Below are 21066 nucleotides of genomic sequence, written 5' to 3'. Positions count from 1 at the left end.
CTATTTGTCCATCTGTTTGTTTGTTTGTTTTAAGCTCTCTTGGTAATGCTAATAATACAACTGGTCCTGAGAACCATGGAATGAAAGAGATATTATTTGTTGTGAAAGTGTGGCATAGAGGGACCATGTAGAAGTATTGTTAAAAAGCCATGCATACCTGCTATGACCCAGATTCTTTACTTAGTACTGTACATACAAAGATAACTAAGACCTGATGCCTACACTTGAGATCACAGTCTAGATGGAGCAAAAGAGAGGAGGGAAAAGAGAAAGAAAAAAGATTACACGTCACCATTTGCTCTAGTTTTCCTCTCCATATGAGACTAAATTCATGAAACCCCTTGATAGTTCTGTGGTCTAGAGTTACATGGTATAGAGCCCTTGCTTTTTTCAATATACTTTCCCATGTCTCTGCCTATTAAACTTCTAAGACTGAGGGATAGCAGCCTCCTGAGGGAAGTGGGGGAAACTCCAGTGCTTGAGTCAATTAAACTTTAGCTGGAAAAACCCAGGGGAATGTTCTGTAACAGAGAAGTCTTGGAATGGCAGGGAATAAATGGCATGCCTCTTTTTATAGTTGCTGCCTTGATGGTCCAGGACAATGATGCCCTCTGTATGAAATGACGTTAGTGACTGAAAGGTTACCTCCCCACACCCATACTGTGGTGCATTTGTGAAACCAGAAAAACACCACATGGCAGACAGCTTTTCCTCACCTTTTTTTTTTTTTTTTTGCTCTGTCAGATTCTTGAGTCCATTCTTTGAATATGGAGACAAAGAGTAAATGCCCTTAGCCTCTGTAGTAGATTCCTACAGCTGCTGCAACATATTATCACAAATTTGGTGCCTTAAAACAACAGAAACGTATTTTCTCACACTTCTGGAGGCCAGAAGACCAAAATCTGGTAAGGCCATCCTCCCTCCAGGGCCTCTGGGAGATGCCACTACTTTTCTCTTCCAGCTTCTGGAGGCTGCCGTGGCATTTCTGAGCTTGTGGCCCCATCACTCTAATCTCCGTCTTCTCCCCTTCTTCTCTAAGGACACCTGTCATTGGATTTAGGACCCACTCACATTATCCAGGAAGGTCTCCTTATCTCAAGATCCTTGACTTAATTCAAGTGCCAAGACCCTTTGTCCAAATAAGGTCACTTTCACAGCCTATGGGAATTAGGACGAGGACGAATGGAGGGGGGCACCATTCAGCTCGTTGCTGTCACTAAGATCTGTCAGGTAAAAGCCACTTCATATGACAGTGCAAAAGCACAGCCATGTTGGACTCAGTAAGTAGAGTTGAAGGCGGTGAAAGTGGAGGCATGTTCCTATTTTCCCTCCTTTGACCAATATTTCTAGGTTAACAGGCAACGAAAGCATTCCCTAGTGTTCTTCACCAGCCCTCTCAAGCCTCCTCCAATCTGTTGTGTTGTTCTTTTGGCCAAAGACAGGAAAAAGAACTGCTCAGACCTGGCTCCTGCACAGTGATGGTTTTCCTCCTGCTCGTGGCATCCTCGCCAAACCTTGCGCTGCAACAGTCGCCTGCTCTCATGGAGACCTGAAAATTCTCATGGCCACATTCCTCATGAAAATTCACCCTACATAGTTGCCAAAAACAAAGTAGCAGATACAAGCAAAAGAGCTGCACTTTATAATTTCCCCTTCACAGATGCACACACAACCACACACACTTATTTTTGCTTGGCCTGGCTACACAATGAGAATGTAAACACGTTAATGCAGCCACTCTCAGTTGGCTTCCCAGATGGCTTAAGTTCAATAGATTTTTCCCCCTGATTTCCTCAGCTTCTCCTAGCAAGTGCTAAACAGCCATTATGCCTTTTCCTGCACATTGAGATTCATCTGCAGCTACTAAACTGCCTCCAAAGTGCTTCAATTTTGCATGAGTGCTAAGCTGGGGACTGGGAGACATTACCCAGTGCTGAAGGCCCAGATCATTAGAAAGAGCATGTAAATCCTCTGAACCAGAAGTAAAAAGTGCAGAGATTTCCTTTGTGGAGTCCCAACTGTGCCTTTATGTAAAACACAAACCTTTGGCAAGATTTTATGTGACCCTTTTATGCATCCTAAATTTTATTTTTGCTTTTTTTTACTTTGGCATGTGTTCTAATTTTTTTTTAAGCAGTGAGCTTTCTGTGAGGAACATATAAATTAATTGTCATTTTCTGTCATTATTTCTCTCTATGGGACCCCACCTCCTTCTTCACTTTTAATAGAGGTGCTACTTCAAACTATTGCTAAAGGATGACCAATACGATAGAATGTTTAAAAATAAACCTGAAAATCTGCTGAATAGTGAGAAACTTTTGGGGGAATTGGTTGACATTTATAAGATATTGTGCAGGAAACATAAATCTATATTATTTCAGTAAGTATAGATGTAGGAAGTGTACAGTTATTGGATTATGGATAGAGGTTGGAGTAGAATCTAAAGGGAACTGGGAAAAGTATTAATGAGAAAGAAGTGATTGTGCTCATCTCATTCTTCAGTATGGTACATCCCTGTACATTATTACCTGAAAATCTTATCTGTATTTTGTAAAGTGAGCTGCTTAATGCAAATGAAAAGCATGCATGTGGTCAGCTCTAGAAGTACCTGCAAGAGTGCGGGCACATTAGGGTTGAAATGCAAGAGGTCAACCAGAGCCCTGCAGTTTTGAATGCTATGGGGCCAGGCCACACCCCACACCCGGGGAGTTGTGACAAAAACCACTTGTGACAGAAAGGTTGACTTTCCTTCCTCATTTGGTATTTCTTTTCCGTTAAAATGTTGTGAACAGTTATGATAACATTTTTTTTGTCTATAGTACATGCATTCAAGAGTAATATAAACCAGGCTCCTTTTTATGAATACTCTATAATTACTTCTTTTTTTTCCATATATGTATGCAATAGATCAGGCTATCCTTCTTTTAGGATTCTGAGAGAAAAAATGTATGTTTGATGTATAGTTATGATCAGATACAGCATTTTGCTATTTATCTCTAAACACAATTCCAAGGACATTTATTAGCCACTGATTCATTCAATATTGCATATACAGGTGGAATCTGACAGAAATGTAACTAAATGGGCCTATAATAGAGTGTGAAGCAAATGCATTCCAATTTATAGATAAAAAAGAAAATACTAGATGAGTAATATGCATATAAATATATACAGTCGTGTTAGGTGCATATGGATACTGCCTATATAACATACCCACTTTATGCTGACACCCATTTTTGTTTGTCAGTATGTTGTATCTATCCTTCAGTCTGAATATTCCTACTCATTAATTTCCCTTTCCTAAAAACATGGCTAATCATGAAAATGTCATCTTTATTAGTGTTAGTATCATCACAAAATATATTTACTATAAATCATACCTCATGACTCTAAACTACACACACTTAATAGCCAGCTTTCTTGATCTCTCCATGGAAATTGTTTCTCCACCAGAGTATGTGTCTTTTGAAGGAAATGCATATGTAAAGAAAGGAAGGAGAACAAGACTTTGCTTGGAGATATGAACAGACATATGATTGAAGCTGTTTGTTCAGCTGTCAGTATTACACTATTATATAAATATCTAAGGGAATTGGAGCTTATAGTGGGAAACAATCATTTGTCTTTCTTTCTCTCTTTTCTTTTTAAAAAATGCTGGTGTAGCATGGACATGAAGGCATTACGAGGTACAAATTATATTCAGAATCAGGTGTCACTCTTCACTTGTTTCTGGTTTAAGTTTTTCTGTCTCTTGTGAAAACATCAAAGCAAGGATGACTATAAAGAGAAGGGTAATTGTAATTCAACACTATAACCTATAGCTAAGGACTTGTGTTTCATATCAATTTGTTCAATATTTACGTTGGAAATGATAGTTTGAAAAATATTAATGACATGTTGAAAATAATATTTTTGTTACATATTAAGTCAATTCCTCTGTATTTTATAGAACTTTGTCATAATGTTATAATCTCACATTTAGATATTCAAAAACTCTCAGAATTTAAAGAAACTCTTTCCTGTGTATCTGATAATACATTGTCAATTAAAAAGATTAAAAATAATTTGAAGTTAAGTACTGAATCATGGTCAAAAAGAACCAAAGCATTTTGGTGTTTATGAGTATTTTCTTCATCAATTTATCCAATAAGTAATTACTGAAAACCCGTGGTATGCCGAGCATATTGCAGCCTCTATTATTTAAGTCTGCATCCAGTAAGCTGCAGTAACAATTAGAACCTGCCTTCCTGAAGATAAAATGTCTCAGGCATGATAGAACATTATATCTTGTTTACACAGCAGCCCTAGAAAAGTGTCCTTGGTTGGAGAGTAGCTCTCCTCCCATTGGTGACATTTGGACCCAGATTCTTTCTATCTTGTGGCTCTGCCATCCTATAAGGTGCCATCCTATTCTGCATCCAGCCAGCAGAGGGAGAAAGAGAGCAAGGACACCCACCAGCTTCTTAAAAAGCTTGGCCAAGGAAAAGTACATGTCGTTTTTTTTCACATTGCATTGACTAGCATTGCTTTTGTGGCCACATCTAAAATAAAGGAGGCTAGGAAGTGTGGTCAAGCTGTGTGCCTGGGAAGATGTAAGGAGTCTGTCTACATAGGTACTTTCTCTTAAAGATTTCTTGTGATCCCTTAATAGTCCTGTGAAGTGTACTGGAAAAGGGTTATCTATTTTTATCAATTTAAAGTTTAAAAGGGAAATTTAATGCCCTGCCCAAGGTGACTCAGTTGGTAGTAGCCAAACCTGTTCTGGAAATCAGGTTTTTGCCTTTTATTCTAATGCTCTATTTTTCTACATTATTTAGCTCTCTCATTCTTTGCAGACTTCCATAACAAAGAAAGCAATAATCCAAAATTTGTTTTGACTTGATGATTATGTGTATTTTTATGTCATTGTGATTTCTTAAAAATTAAATTCCTTTTTTTATCCTATATAAGTCTTATCAGTGTAGGACTTCTAATACTCATCCATATACACTTCTCCTCTCCTTCCTGGGCCTACAGAATCAAGAGCCAGCATGATTGTAGTTTATCTGGGCCAAATGATTACCTCTGGTCAATAGACTGTGAATAAAAGTTATAGTGCCACTTCCATGCAAAGCATTTAGGAGCAGAATGTGCATTCTCTGTGCTCTCTTTTCTCCTGGTCTCCTGACTAGGACACCCTCATAGTCACAGTTTGAGGGGATGTAGATCCAAGTTAGAGCATCCTGGATAGCTAAGAAATCTCAGGTAGGATGGCTGCCTTGGAGAAATGCTTGAATCTTATCCGGTGTTTTGTGATGGAAAAATAAACTTTATTTTGCAAAGCCTTTGAAATTTGAGGGTTTTTGGTTTTGTTGTTGTTTTTTTTTTTGTACACAGGACAGCATGAACTGTCTTAGTATCTAAAACCATATTAGTTAACTTATAGCCAGAGCTTTTTGTGCTAAAAGTTTTACAGTATTATCTCATTTAATTATTACCATAATCCATTAAGTTAAGAAATTTAATTCTCTTTTTACTTTTGAGGAAAGTGGGATTTAGTGAAGTAAAAGAATGCCCAATGCCATACATCTAATTAATGGAAGAGCCAGAATTTGAATCTGATAATTAAATTAATTGCTAAAGATTTATTAAAAATAAATTATCACTGACATATTTGTAGCATACTAGCTTCTGGAATTCTACCTAAAGCCTATGTTTATTAAAAACTTAGTATATGTAACTATAGAATCAACAAAAGGCCAAACAGACATTCTCATTATTAAAAAATAAAGTCTTAAAAATGCATTGTCTTGAATTGGGGTAGCTGGTGGTGGATACCTGAAGCTATCAAACTACAACCCAGAACCCATGAATCTTGAAGACAATTGTATACAAATGTGGCTTATGAGGGGGGACAGTGGGATTGGGGGCGCCATGGAGATCACATTCCCCTTTGTCTAGTTTGTGGGTGGATGAGTGGAAAGGTGGGAGAAGGAAACAAACAAAGAAAGAAACAGACAAGGGCGCCCAGTGTTCTTTTTTTACTTTAGTTGCTCTTTTTCACTTTAATTATTATTCTGGTTATTTTTGTGTGTGTGGTAATGAGGGTGTCGGGGATTGATTTTGGTGTTGAAGGTACAACTATGTAATGGTACTGTGAACAATCGAATGTACGATTTGTTTTGTATGACTGCATGGTATGTGAATATATCTCAATAAAATGAATATAAAAAATGCATTGTCTTGGTTCATACCTGTTTTATTAAATCATTTCTCCCTCTGGAATGATAAAATAATGATTTCAGGCATGGATCTCTGAATATATGGAAATATTTGTTAAATATCAGAATATATAGCTAATTCTCAGTCCCTACACTGAAACACTGCTAAACACTGAAAATGGGTGTTTAGCAGGAGTTCAAATACATGCTCCTCACTTGGAAAATATTAGATGTAATAATTTTTCATCTCTCCTTGCAATTTCGCAAGTTGGATTTTCCCCTTGTTGTAAATCAGTGAGTAATTTTTGCATATCGGAGTTTTGTTTTGTTTTTTTAAAAAGGAAAAGAATATTTTCATTGGTTGCTTGGTCTGTGTCTCTTCACTATTATAGACATCTTTGGGGGTTCTAAAAACATTATGGTCACTCCAGTTTTGTTTTGTTTTTTCCATTTTTGATGTGAATGCCAAGTATGTTCAAAGTTGTGTTTGATGATTCCTTTCAGGCTAGGGTGGAATGGACCACTGCTATCATGACTGAAAATGTATTTCTTCTGAAATGCAATTGTGCATCATAATCGCATATCCTTTAAATAAGTTTGTATTAGTGTCCTGGAGAAAATATTCTTTCAATAATTCAATAAAGATTTATTGTATGCCTACAATATGACCAAGTATTCTTCCAAAGCATGGAGACAGCATGTAACAAATGCTTACGTTCTAGTTGGAAAGTGAAGAAAGATTCTGGAAGGCATGATTATATTCACTGATTTTAGGTTTTCATTCAAATATGGGAGTTTTCCTATTCTATATAAATTGCTCCTTAAATTACAAATGAATTTATTTGTACTTATTATTTAACATGTTCTACTTCATGTAATAGCTATATTTGTATAAATCATTCAGTTAACATACATTAATTGGACAAATATGTTGTGCCAGTTACTGTACTGGGGAGATACAGAAAGCATGTGTCTAAGTGTCTATATACAATAAACTCCTGTGTTTATGTGTAGTATTAGTAAACTTCTGAAGGAAAGATCCATAGCTGATTCATGTACATGTCTACTTACAAAACTACCACACATCAGATAGGTATTAAAGAACTGAGGTAGGGACCTTATCTGTATTCTTTATCACTGTATCTCCAGTGCATGAAAGAATGCTTGGCACATGGTAGAGTTGCAATAAATATCTGTAGAATGAATGACTGGGCAAGAAGAATAGAAAGATCTTAATTCACAATTACACAACTAACAAAATCTCCAAGAATGCATTGTTATGCAATAACCTTACTGACAAGAATATTCTTTAAAAAATTTTTAAAGCTACTTGTAATTACTAAGGAAAAGCATGGGAAGAGGAAGCAATGGGGCAAATGTAGTTAAATTTAGATTATTAACAATTGTACTTTCAGAGAAAAGTGTTGGAACATACACTTACAAACATATAATTGGTCTAATGTTTTGGAAAAATGTTTAGAAAAATAATGCATTTGCTAGCTCGATGGAATGTGTTTTGTGCCCTTCAAATTAAACAAATTGCTATCATGTATTTACAAAATTGCTTCTTTATATTCTAAAGAACATTGACACACAAGGCAGAAGTTAATTATAAAAAGCATTTAAGTTCCCATTTTGGGCTCAAAGGCTTCTTGACACAGAGATTCAACAGGTTTTCATCACTAAAGTTAAGAACAGGAATCAAGTGATGGGTCAAAGCTGGTAAGATTGGGTTGCAACTGTAAACGCAATAGAGAAATATTTTGCAGACCCTTTATCCCCGGTTTGCTTCAGACTTGCAGGTCTGAGTTTGATGGTGGTTGGAAAGTCAAATAAAAAATAGGGGGATCATTCTGCATTTTAAACCTGACACTCCCCAAAGGGAGAGGAGAAAATAATATGAGGATTACCAGAGTAATTATCATTTGTCACTCTATTTTAATACTGTCTAGCAATTAAAAAATCAAGTTTCAGGGGGAAAACTATGCATTTATCAATGCTTGTCATGTAGCTTTCTTGAAGCACTAGAAGTCTGTCCACCCCAGATACACAATCCAATAAATATTTCCTTCTTGGTTCTAGACACAATGAAAACAACAAAACACAAATCCTCATTTGACATAGGCTGCCAAACAGAACCAAGTAACTAGAAACTACCAAATAAAAAGGAATCAAGCAATTGTCTACATATGAAATGCTCCCAAGCTTATTCCTTTAAACAACTCAATCCCAACCATGTTGTTCTTTAACCTTTGGGTAAGTTCATCTTGTTGACAAAATGGTAAATGTACCTTTAACAGAATTATGTTCATAATAAAGCTGATACACTAGTCACTTGCAAGTCGCAATTACACAAAATAATTTTGGTTAAATTAGCTAAATTAGATAGCCTGTATCTATATTAAATATTTCATTAAAAATCAAGGGAAACATTTGAGAGAAGAGTTGGTAAATTACATGTTTACAGCATCTTCTTTCCCTACTGTAGTTTAAAAGAGATTGTCAAATTACTTCATGTAACATAGCACAATATCTTGATTGTGAAGTTTTGCCTTTCAAGTTATCATATATAGATGATTTTAGTGTGGGCTATAATTTCCTGAAATAATTATAAGTTTGTTTTTTTTAAGGTAGGGAATCCATTTACAGAATTACAGGGTATTTTTTGTGATTTAATTTATATTAAGACATCTAAAACTGGTATGTTTCATAATTTAGATCATATTAGTGAAAACTAATAAGATTAAGCTCTGGAAGAAAGCATGAAAAAGACACCACACTAATTCAATAAAATGTTGTAATATATTCCAGAACATCCCTACCTACAGCTTCATACATTTCCCACCAACCCATGTCAGAACTGTGAATGTACCATAATAAGATTTTGCACAGTGGCCTCTGCAGCTCTTTTCCCAACAGGGAGAGTGCATAGAGGAACTGGAATTTCTGGGCCTGCACAACATGATGCCTCAAAACTTCCCTTTGCCCTATAAATGATAAGGTAATTGAGAGGAGTGAGGAATACAGCTCAGGCCTACGTAATACCTAAGTCCAATGTGGGATGCAATGCTTTTTAGTGAAATATACATAGGGTAGCAGAAGTTGCAGATTGATGGTCACAGTTTTGAAAATGTAGTTGGTGCATGATTTTTAGAATGATCTAATAATATACAAGATTTTTTTATTAAAAATATGAACATAAAATAAATGAACATTGTAAGACCCAGGGTGATGTTTGATCCATCTTTATGTTTCTGGAACTTAATATCTAACATCAAGGGACTTTTAATAAGTATTTGTTGAATGACCAAGGTACTATAGATTAAATTTCTGGGGGAATATAAATATTGTTTTAAATAATTATACAGTAAGATTTATCATGTATCTGTGATCATTTTAGTATATAAAGGCCTAGAAAAATACTATTGGCAGTGCTTGACCACTATTATGAAATTTGAATTACACTAACCATGAGGAATAGATAAATGTCTGCTTACCAGGTTATACTGCCATATGTGTGCATGGCCTCACAGTGATCCAATCGGAGGGTTGCGTTTGCATCTGGTTTTCTCAAATCATTTGAAATTCCTTATTAACAAGTGCATGCTCATACTTATGAGACTTCTTGGTATAGCACACTAATTACTTTCCTGCACTCTGGCTCCCAAACCACAATGAATCCTATTATAAAAGCAAATCACTGCAAACTTCAAACAGCATGCATCCTTGAGATGCTACTATTAAAGGGAGCAGAGCGATGGGAAATCTTTGATGTTATCAGACATGATGGAAAGTACACATTTGAGTAAATCCTGTAGACCGAAGCATTCCCCTCCTTAAATAACCTGAAACCAATTTCAAGTTCCCAAATGCTCTTCAAAGCAGCCTGCCTTGGAAGTGATGCTGACGGCATTTCAAATTTCAAGGAAACTTGCTTCTTCCATCTCAAGACTTCAAGCAGATTTGAAATTTTACTTTCAAAGAGAAAAGATATTACCTGCTTTTACCCAAACCACTAGGTTGTGGTTTGATTAACAAAATGTCATAGGTAATGAACTTACCTACAGTAATGAAAATAGGGTATGTAACAAAGCAGCTCAGAGTCTGAATAATGCAGTTGATTCTAGGGAATTCTGAGTTGTTAGTGTTCAGATATTTCATGCTTCAGTTCTTTCTTGCTCTTATGTTGTTGACCAAAAGTTGGAATGTAAACTTTGGGCCATGTGACAGAACAACTGTACACAACTGGAATTAATCCACCTCCTCCTGAATGGAGTGACTGTAAAGCAGAAGACAAAAATCAGTGTGTGCTTGATGCCAGCACCCACCAGGAGCCCTGGGCCACAAAATTCAGAACATTTGCCCTATGAATAGTTCCTGTAGCAGAAGGGTAGGTCTGTGGCTTCTTAAAAGGCTTCAGATTTGTGGTCAGTAGCAACATCCATGAGCTTATTTGGGCTAAAGGAAACACTGGACCTAGAGAAGTTCCCCTAACATTTAATTAGGTTTCCTGTAATTCCTTTAAGTAAATGGTGGGGAGGGAATGAAATCTGAGGTTATCATCTTGGGACACAAAATATTTGTATGTGGTTTCAACATCCTGAGCCCTTTTTTTTTTTTGCTGCTGTGTGTTTTAGAAAGGGCCATTATGGTTCTAAGGAAATACACACGGCAGGTTTATCTGTCCTTTAGTGACTGTAAATTTATTGCAGCAGCCTTAAAGGAAGAGTTCTGTTTCCAGTAACTGAACTTTTGCATGAAGTGGGAAGGTGTAAACAAATATAAAACAGGCAAAAGCAGTAAACACCAAAGAGTGGGCAAAAAGAAAAAAGAAACAGTGAGAGAGAAAAAGAAAAGGAGAAGGCTGTGCTCCTTATTGCCACAGATTTCTAGATATTGGGATAATGAGAAGCATTACAATAAGAATAGGAAAAGTGAGAGACCTGAGCTGGGATGAGGAAAAAGGATGGAAAGTAGTGTTATTTGTTAATAGGTTGGAATATTTGCCTTGAATATTGCTGCATTTATTGGACATTGGCTGAAATAATATACTAATCTTTTTCTCATAAAGGGATATTTGGAAATTCTTTTTAAACTGGTTACTGTATAAACATAAAATAAAAGGATTACTACTTTTCAAAATCTAAAACAATTTTAAATATATTTAACAATATAACCTTAATGAATAAACTTTTTTGTTGATTGAATTGCTCCTTCAGGATCTTTCTACCTTGAGGTAATGAGACCCACTTTCCTGATCTTCATTCTAATTTAGGGTTTAACTCCTATTGGATACTTCTAATTAGGTTGAACCCCCTTGTTATTCACTGTCATTGTCCCTGTATATCCTCTTTATCACTTTTAACACAATTATAATTATGTAATACATTATATAACCAGTTGTTATGATATGCTATTATCACAGTAATATAAGTTCCTTGAGGCAGGTGCCATGTCTTACTTATCAGAGTTTCATGAATTCCTAGTATAGTATCTTGTCATAATAAATGTCTGATGAACATTTGTTGAAAGAATGGACAGATAGAAAAAAGCAAGTCATTTCATCTTTCTTACTGTGCCCATAGATTTATGCTTGACCCAATGCAAATTCTCCTCCTCCCCTGCTAGTTTTCTCGATGGATACTCTATTCTGGAAGTTTTTGCATTCAGTCTTCAGACGATCTGGCAGTTGCCCACAACTGTCCAGATAATTCCCTTTGCTCAGGTCAAAGAGGCACATTGCAGAGAGAGTCTCTGAAACAGGGTTTCATACTTCAAAGTAAATATCCCTAGGATGATAATCCCATATTCTTAGTTCAATTGCTCTTATTCAGGATTACATAATGCTGTGAAATAGATTCCAATTATTTGAACATTCTATTTGGAGGCCATTTTATCATTAACAGGATTTTGGTTGCACTATAATTATAGAAATATTTGGTCTTTCAAAATATTATGCATGAATAACCTTAAAATCATATATTCTTTGGATAGAATAGCAAAGGTTTGTTAATGGAGGCTAATATTTCTTTTAAGGAAAACGATTCACCTTAATAACTGAAACACCTCTGTTAAAGTAATTTAGTTGTTAAATAATTGCCACAAACTCATCAAGTATTAGTTGTTAAATAATTGCCACAAGCTCATAAAGTGCTAGATGATATAGTGAAACTTGATACCTGGTATATGAAATACATATATGCATATACACTTATGATTTACATACCTATAATTATAGTTTAAGGTTATGCTCTCTCATTTCATATGAAAAGTAAGGGAGATTTAGTTACTGTAAAGCTGTGTACATCATATGATAGTCTTACCCACAACCTATATAATTGAGATCGGATCCTTAGAAGATGTGAAGTTTAAGTTCACGCTTAAATCTACAGAGGGAGATATCTTGGTGGAGGGTGAATATAAGTCAAGCTTTATGGGGAAGTGTAATTTTATGGTGTGATATAGTCACTCCATTTTCATCTTTTGACAAATCTAGAAGATTTGAAATCGCAAATAAGAGAATGAAAAAGTGCTGAGTAAAGTAACTGCAGCCAGAAGAAAATCAGAAGAGATGAGTAACAATATCTAAGATATTACTATACAGTGTCAAGAAGGATCATTAGGGAAAATACGGTGTGCTGTATTGCATTTCTTCAGTACAAGTCTTCTTGACTTAAATTTCCCTTTCTCTCGTCAGGTCTCATTGTTCGGGAAGTGAGCATTGAGATCTCACGTCAGCAAGTGGAGGAACTCTTTGGGCCTGAAGATTACTGGTGCCAGTGTGTGGCTTGGAGCTCAGCAGGCACCACCAAGAGCCGGAAGGCCTACGTGCGCATCGCATGTGAGTCTTTGCACATCGACACCTTGGGTTTCAGAAGCTGGTGGAAAATAGAAATGTTTAGACTATGACTGCTCCAGCATCAGACAACCCTGGTCAAAAACCTGGTCAATCACTCCCCCCAGAGTTCTGCATTTGAGCCACACTTTGGTCTTAAGTCACCAGGATATCATTTTCTTTTTGGTTTCAAGACAGAGTAGTTTCCCTTTAGGGTATGTAAAAGAATTAGTGCTACTTTTAAAAGATCCTGACTTTAAAAAGAAATCTGGTAGTAATTTAGGCTAGGAAAAAACCAAATGTATTTCTTTAATGAGTTTATTCTGCCAATTTGTTAAGATGATGTTGGCTGGGTTTGCTACTGGAAAGAAGGATTAACCAGGCAAAACATCTCCATTTTTTTTTGGAACTGTTCTAGACCATCAGATTATATTGCCATGTTCCAAATTTTGTTAGTTTCTAGCGTATTCATATTCAGGGAGAGGTTAAAAGGTGACTCACAAAAAAAGGGCTCCATAATAAAATAAATGTGGAAAATATTTATTCTGACTAAGTTAAGGAGATTTCTCAGATACTTTAGTATGCTAATGTTCATACTCTCCCCGAGAGGGAGATACAGCTGCGGCTCTTCCTGCAGAACCCTCTTTAAGTGAGTACTTTCTGCATCTTGAGTGGCATGAATGCTGCTACAACCTGTCTTAGGCTTCCATATTGAAAAGTTTTCTCATTTTTGAGACCAATGAAATCCATGTTATGTTTTATTATGTGAACTCTTTTACATCTGCGTATTACTAAATTCTATTTTGTGGCAGAAGTCACCATCACTTACATCTAATTTGTCCACTAGGTCCTGTCAATCCTAGTTCTCTGTCATTCCTAGCTTTCTGGTCTCCTCCTTCTCACCTCTGATCGAGGCATTTAGTCTCCACGGCTCAAGTGATCTTCCCGTTCCTGGCCCTTCCTCCATATTTCCACAAATGCTATCTCAGGTTTTAGGTCTCATCTCATTTCAACTTCTGCTCCCACTTGAAATTTTACAGTGACTTGTAAGTAAAAATCAAAATTTCTTAAGATGGCATATGACCTATTTCACTATTTACATAACCATCCTATGTTTCCAGCTCCAAGCCCCAAGGATTTCTACCTGCTGGTCACACTCATTAAAAAGTCCTGCACTTTATATAGGACTGATGCTTATTGTTCATACTCAAGGGTTTCTCCCTTCTCATACTGCCCTTCACCATTTTCAAAAAATTCATTTATTCAAAAAATATTTAGTAAGCATTTTATCCATTCTAGCGACAAATACAGGTATTGGGAATGGAGCTGGCAACAAAATGTACAACCATCACTGCCCTCGTGGAGCTTGTGATCTGGTAAAGAAAAGGAGACCCCCAAATAAAATAATAATTTCATTATTATTTAAATAATAATAAAAATGATAATCAGATGGGAACTGCTATGAAGAAAAATAAAGCAGGAGAAGCAGAAATATGTTGCTAGGATTAGGTGGTCAGGGAAGGCCTGGAGAAGAAGTTGACAATTAAGTAAACCTGAAGGCCAAGAGGTGGGGAGTCAGGCAGAGGGAATAGCAAGGGGCACAGACAGACACCCTGAGGCTGGAGTGTACTGGCAGGTTACAGGAGAGCACAGGGGTCAGAGTGGCTGGAACGGGGTGAGCAAGAAGAGATTCCTTTATAACTTAAAAGAAGTAAGACTTGGGGATGAGGATTGTGGGGGCCGGTGGTGATAATGTAGGACCTTGTAGGCCTTGTAACATCTTTGGTTTTCAGTATGAGATGGGAATATCTTGGAGTGTTTCCAGCACAGAAATTCATATCTGACATCCATTTGAACAGAATCATGCCGGCTGCCTTGTTGAAAATATACCATAGGGCATGAGGGTAGAATCAGGAGGACCATTTGGGAGGCTATTGCTGTGAAAGATGTTATGCTGGCCCAGGGTGGAAGAAGTGGAGGTGGTGAGACGTGTTTTCCAGATATATCCAAACATGGAGGCAATAGGTTGTGCTGAGATTGAATGTAGAATGTGGGAGAAAGCGAGGAACAGATGGTTCCAAGGTTAGAGGCCTGAGCCTTTTGAAGGATTTGGGTCAAATGCCAGATCCTTAGTGAAGCCATTTCTGCCTCATGGATGGGGAGTTAGGCATTCCTTTCTCAGTATTTTCAGAGTAGTTTGTCCCTGCTCTTAATGTAGGACAGCTCATTTGACTTATATTTACTTGTGATACCTGAATTTCATTGCAGCAAGTTTCTTGAGTTTAAGAACTCTATTTTATATCTCTAGTGCTTAGCACAGTGCCTGGAATATCTTTGATTGTTTAATAAATTTTTTTGAATTAAAACCACTTTAATGAATTTCCAGGGAAGTTGATTAAAATGCTGCAGATTAATCTTTCTACTCTGGGCATCTGTGAACAGACTTTCTCTTTTCTTAAGTGGATTCTCCATGAAATAAACGCTGAGATGGAGACCCACAGGCAGGAAATGTATTGGCGAATGCTCTTAAGAATAATACTTGTGGATGAGCGAGGGTGGTAGGATTGGGCAGAGGGGGACATTGAGCTACCGTGAATACACAACAAAGGTTGACCCATAGGGCTCTGGAGTTTGGATGGTCCTTCATTGCTGTCTCACCGAGAGGCAACAGGGGTGAGTAGTTCTTTTCACAAAGACCCCTACATTGACTAGACAAAACATTCAGACTGCTCCTTTGACTGCCACACCAGAATTTATGACTTTGAGGAAGTTGGCCCTCCTCAACTGAGGGCAAATCCAAGAAAGAGAGGAACAGTCCTGAAAGAGGCTCTCACTGTCATACCACAACATCCACTGCCACCTACGATCACGAATAATGAAGAATTTATTTTTATTAATTATAAAGAAAGAAAAGATAATTTCAACCACTCTAAAAAAGGAACAAAAAATAATTTTTTGGTCAAAGATTTAAAGGAATTCAAAATCAGCTTCTAATTGTAATCAAAAGAGACACAATGATAGAAAACTGTGTTCATCAATATCAAGTGCAATAAATACTTAAAATCACCAGTCTACATTCCCTACTAAATTGACTTGCCTATAACTGAAGTTAAAGGGCTGCATAATTCCGTATAATGAAACATAATTCCTTACATTAATTCCATAAAGTGAACATAATTTTTTTTTCGATATTAGAGACATCTTTGCCTTCTCATTTTAATAGTCACCTCTCTCATTAGAGTGATTCTCAAAATATATGGTTCCCTTTTTACATACACACACAAACACTTTTAAACATTAATACCAAATTCAGGAGAATAAAATGAGTGGGTAGATTTAGGAAGCCAAGAGCACAGAAGAAAAGACCAGTCACAAGACTTCATAAATGGTCTTCTCAACTCCTCTGGCCATTCAGCTTGATAATGTGTGCCCAAATATCCCCATCACATGGTCCATGAGGTCTTCCTTTGGGATTCTGCAGTGATCAATAGCCATACTTGTCATTAAGATGGGTTCTGCCATCACCACTTTGGCCTTCAGGTGGGACCCACACACAGGAGTCTGGGTCATCTTCTGGATATCTGGAGGAAAGTGTTGGTAGAAGTTTGTTTGGAACTGGAACTTTCTTTTTCCTCAATTCATCTCTAGTTTTCTCATATTCGTTCTTTGATGCTGAGGGTTCCTTGAGTGAAGCAGCTATTTCTCTAATCTCTTGATAATCTTCATTCTGTTTCATCTGGCTGAGTTAAGACATGTTTTGATTTTTTGTTTCTTTAGAATACGTGAGATCCGTGGGGGCACTTGTTTCCTGCCCTGCTTCTTCTGGCTCTATCTTCTTCTGTAGTCTGTAGCCTCCATCCTCCACTTTTTCCTTCTCATGCTCCTTCTTTTTGTTCTCCTCCTCCTCTTCTTCCTCCTCCTCTTCCTCTTTTTGTTATGTTCCTCCTCTTCCATTTTCAGTGATTTTTAGTGGGGATTATTGTGCTAATATTTATACTGCTGTCCTTAATGTCCTTTTACTTCTAGAGGGAATTTAAAAGGACACTTTATTTCTACAAAGGGGGCAAGATCCTATATATATTCAAATTCTCCAGATTAAAAATTGAATGTATGTAAGTATAAAATCCCAGTATTTCTGAGATACTTCCTTTAAAATTTTGCTGTTTACTTCTTGGATTTTAAATATAGTTTGAAATTTTCAAATAAAAAAACAAACTCTAGTAAGAGATTAAGTTACCCAGAGCATGTTTCACTACCATGAAATAAAACGAAAGAGCTCTTTGCCTATAATTTCCATAATTAATTGAACATGTATGTCTATGGCCAAGGAACACCATCCAATGTGTAAAGATGTACTCATATAGATGTACATGATGATGTAAAACAAAGGTTAAATTTCAAATTCTCTCTGTCAGGGCTGATCCCCTCCAGCAGGTCCTTTCTAGTGTTGCAAAAACCTTGCAGATTTTCTAGTCTGCCCTGCATCAAGTGAGCTTTTTTTCTTTGCCCAGTAATACTTGACAGATGACCATCACATAAACGTCAATTAAAGTTTGAATTTATCTCAGATGAAGATAGCCATGATGCTTAGGTTATATAAATGCAACTGCCTCTAACTTAATTAGATTTACTCCCATTAGGTGTATTATGGAGGACCCATAGTTCTTCTGTGTAAAGGCTCTATTTTCAGAAGTTTATAAAATAGAAAGTTTTCTTGGTTTGCTTACAGTAATTCATGCAGTTAGACTATATAAAATTTAAAAATAAGTTTCTGAGGCTATTAAGGTAGAGAAAAAAAATGGAAATATGAAAATTAGGATTAAGCCAGGCATGAAATGAGAAAATAATTTTCCTGTTCTAAGATCTTGCACATTTACTAGAGGGCAGAGCCAAATTTCTTAGGTACTGTACCTTCCATTGCAGAGAGAGAAGTTTCTTCTGAGAGAACTCAAGTTGCCACTACAATAACTGTCCTAAGTAGAACCCTTATGGTAATACAGCTACCAATCTATGGGGCTATTTTTTGCACTGTCCTCTGATATAGGCCGATGGCATAATTCTAAGCGATTAAAGTTGGAAAATATAGTTCAACCAAAACAATGTCATACACTGTCTATCTTCAGAAAATGTCTTAGCTTCCATACTGCTTTTGTTATGATTGTTGTTTTTGTTGTTGGGTTATTAGGGGTAAGAGATATAATGCAAAAAAAGCAGCACAGAGGGGTAGTTAAGGATACAAGCTTTGGGGCCAGATTTATTGATATTCAAATACTATTTCCAATAGGTACTAGTGTGATCTTGGACAAGTAATTTAACCCCTGTGAGCCTTAGTTTCATCAACCATGAAATGGAAATAATAGAGCTATTTTAAGATTAAAATACAAGTGATAAATCTTGTAAAGCTGTGATACAATGCAAGTACTCAATGGATGATAATTGGTGTTCATACTAACAGATACAGTAATTTAAACAACTTGATATGTGTATTTTGAAACTGATTGATACTTAATAGATTTTTTTAATGAAAGAATTTCTCTTTCTTTTACCACCTCATTCCCTAAAATATGTTCCAGGCCTGGACTGTCAGTCTTAAAGATTGAAATTCTTTGCTGATTCACATAAAATTAGACTGTAGTATTTCCCATAGCTTGAGAATGAGGAGAACTCCTACCACTGGTCACTCTTCCACAAGTCATGAGTTATGGTGGGATGTTTGCTCTGAGAATCCATCTTCCTGGCAGTGGCAGGGCAGTTCCTAAGGATTTCCTCTTTATCATGGGTATAATTAGTAAATCACAGCTACTGTCACAAAGGTCAGTGGCTACAGAAAGGAATAAGATAGTTCCTGGAAATAATATTAAACAGGATGAGGGTGGTCCTCTCTGCTCTCTTCCCACAGTTCACATGTCCTTTTCCTTGGGATCAGAACTACCTTGTGAGCCCCCGTGGGTTTGGATCAAGCCTTGTTCATATTTGTGAGTCTGTAGTGCCTTGCACACTGTCTAGAATAACACTGTCCAGTAGAAATATAATGCAAGCCACATATTTAAATTTTAATAAATAATAATTAATTTAAATTAATAAATAATTTAAATTTTTCCAGTCCTCATATTTCTTAAAGTAAAAAAGAAACCAGTAAAATTAACTTTATAGCATATTTTATTTAGCCCAATATACCAAAATTATCATTTCAATATATAATCAATATTTTACAATATTTATGAGATACTTTACATTATTTTATCATACTGATCTTTGAAATCTGGTATGCTTACCCTGGAAGGACTTTTCAGTTCGGACTGGCCGCATGTCAACTGTTCCATATCCACACGTGGCTAGTATTGGACAGACGGGCTCTAGAATAACAACGATGATGTACCAGGCACATTTCAATCATGTTACCTGTTTTAGCTCATTTAATGCTGGCAACGATTCTGAATTGGATATTATTATCCCTATTTTACAGATGAGGAAATTAAAACAAAGGGAGATTTAAAATCTTGCCCAAGGTCATAGAGCTATCACTTGGAGGAGCAAGAGTTTCACCTAGTTGGTCCAGCAACAGAGTCATACTTTCAACCAATACCCTGGATACATGTAAGGGAAGAGGTGATACTGATTTTTTGTTGGTGACATTCACAAAAACATATAATCCACATGTGTAGTTTTATAATAAGCTCACTATTATTTATAATTTAGAAGTGTAAATGGACGTTGGTTCCCACCTCTCTTTAACTACACCATTCCAGAATGCAATAGACTTATTCCAGGCTCAGGCTTCCTGCCCTGATCATTTTTCCCCCATTCTAAATGTGGTTTCCTTCCTTCGTTCACCTGGCTTTCTACTGCGTTGTCCTGTCTTCAGAGGGGTCGACCCGACCAGTATATATAAAATTCCCTGTGACGCCAACCCCAACAATAACCCTAGGCCTGCTTTATTTTTCTTGATAGCGTTTTTTTTCATTATTATTTGTTTTATTTTACATCGACTTTTACTCCCCTGCCAGAAGATAATAGAATATAAGCTTCGCAAGGACAGGGTCTTTATTTTCTTCATTGTTGTATCCCCAGTGCCTAAAAACAGTGCCTTGCCCATAGCTGGTGCTAAATAAATGGAGTTAAATTAAATTGAGTTGAAAGTATATGATATTCATTTAGTAAAGATTTTTCTTCATCTAGAAAACTCAAGGACATCAGATAACCTGAAGCGATATCCTCTGTGCCCTCTCACCCCCACACACACACTCTTAACTCCTCTTTTACTCTTTTACTTATTCTTTTTTACCCATGGCCCTTATCCACTACTAACCTATTATACATTTACTTATTTATTATGTTCATTCTTTGGGGACTATCTCCCCTTGTTAGAAGGTAAACTCCACATGAGCAGAGATTTTTTGTTTGTTGCATTATAAAGTATCTAAAATGCCTAGAACTATGCCTGGCAAGGTCCAGGTACTCAAGAAATATTAGTGAAAGATGAATGAATTAACATTTCTACAATAGGGGTAATAGCATCTAAATTAAAAATATGTGTAATTTTATAAATGGGGTGTGGGTTTATATATACTGAAGTTATTATATGGGACCTTATATGTTACTTTTCATTTTCTACCTGTCTGTTCTACCAGGCATAAAACAAATTTAATTATACAGTTTATGCAAATCATTTATTTAGTATTTCTTTAACCAGGCATTCTGAAAGATTTAGATCATACATGAACAGTATCTACTAACCTGTTGTTGATTGTCTTGGTGAAGCTCAACAGGCTTCCCTGCACCCCAGATTGACCTGTTGGATCCTGTTTACTGAAATGCATTTCTGAGCTGCAGTGTGATCCCTTATGCAACCATTACAGCCACAGCAAACCACTGTAAGTTACAGAAGCCATATTTTGCATTAGGTGAGATGAATTGCACGATGTAGACTTTTTTAGATAATGAGAGAAGTTTTTAACAATAAATAGCTCAGTGTTTCATATAAATATCAGTATTTGAATTAAACAGTTCATCTCATTTCTATTTCAAGAT

General features: G+C 36.4%; 1 protein-coding gene across 2 annotated transcripts in view; it reads left to right on the top strand.

The window, feature by feature from the left end:
- The window catches only part of UNC5C (unc-5 netrin receptor C), a 380387-nt gene that overhangs the window by 242449 nt on the left and 116872 nt on the right, over nt 1-21066 (top strand). For both annotated transcript variants that reach the window (XM_037830293.1, XM_037830292.1), the window contains exon 3: nt 12898-13041. In XM_037830293.1, the coding sequence (XP_037686221.1) occupies nt 12898-13041 (144 nt within the window). The remainder of the gene's footprint in view (nt 1-12897; nt 13042-21066) is intronic.

This window comes from Choloepus didactylus, chromosome 3, assembly GCF_015220235.1.
Source record: "Choloepus didactylus isolate mChoDid1 chromosome 3, mChoDid1.pri, whole genome shotgun sequence".
Lineage (NCBI taxonomy): Eukaryota > Metazoa > Chordata > Mammalia > Pilosa > Megalonychidae > Choloepus > Choloepus didactylus.
This window is presented reverse-complemented; position numbering and strand designations above follow the sequence as displayed.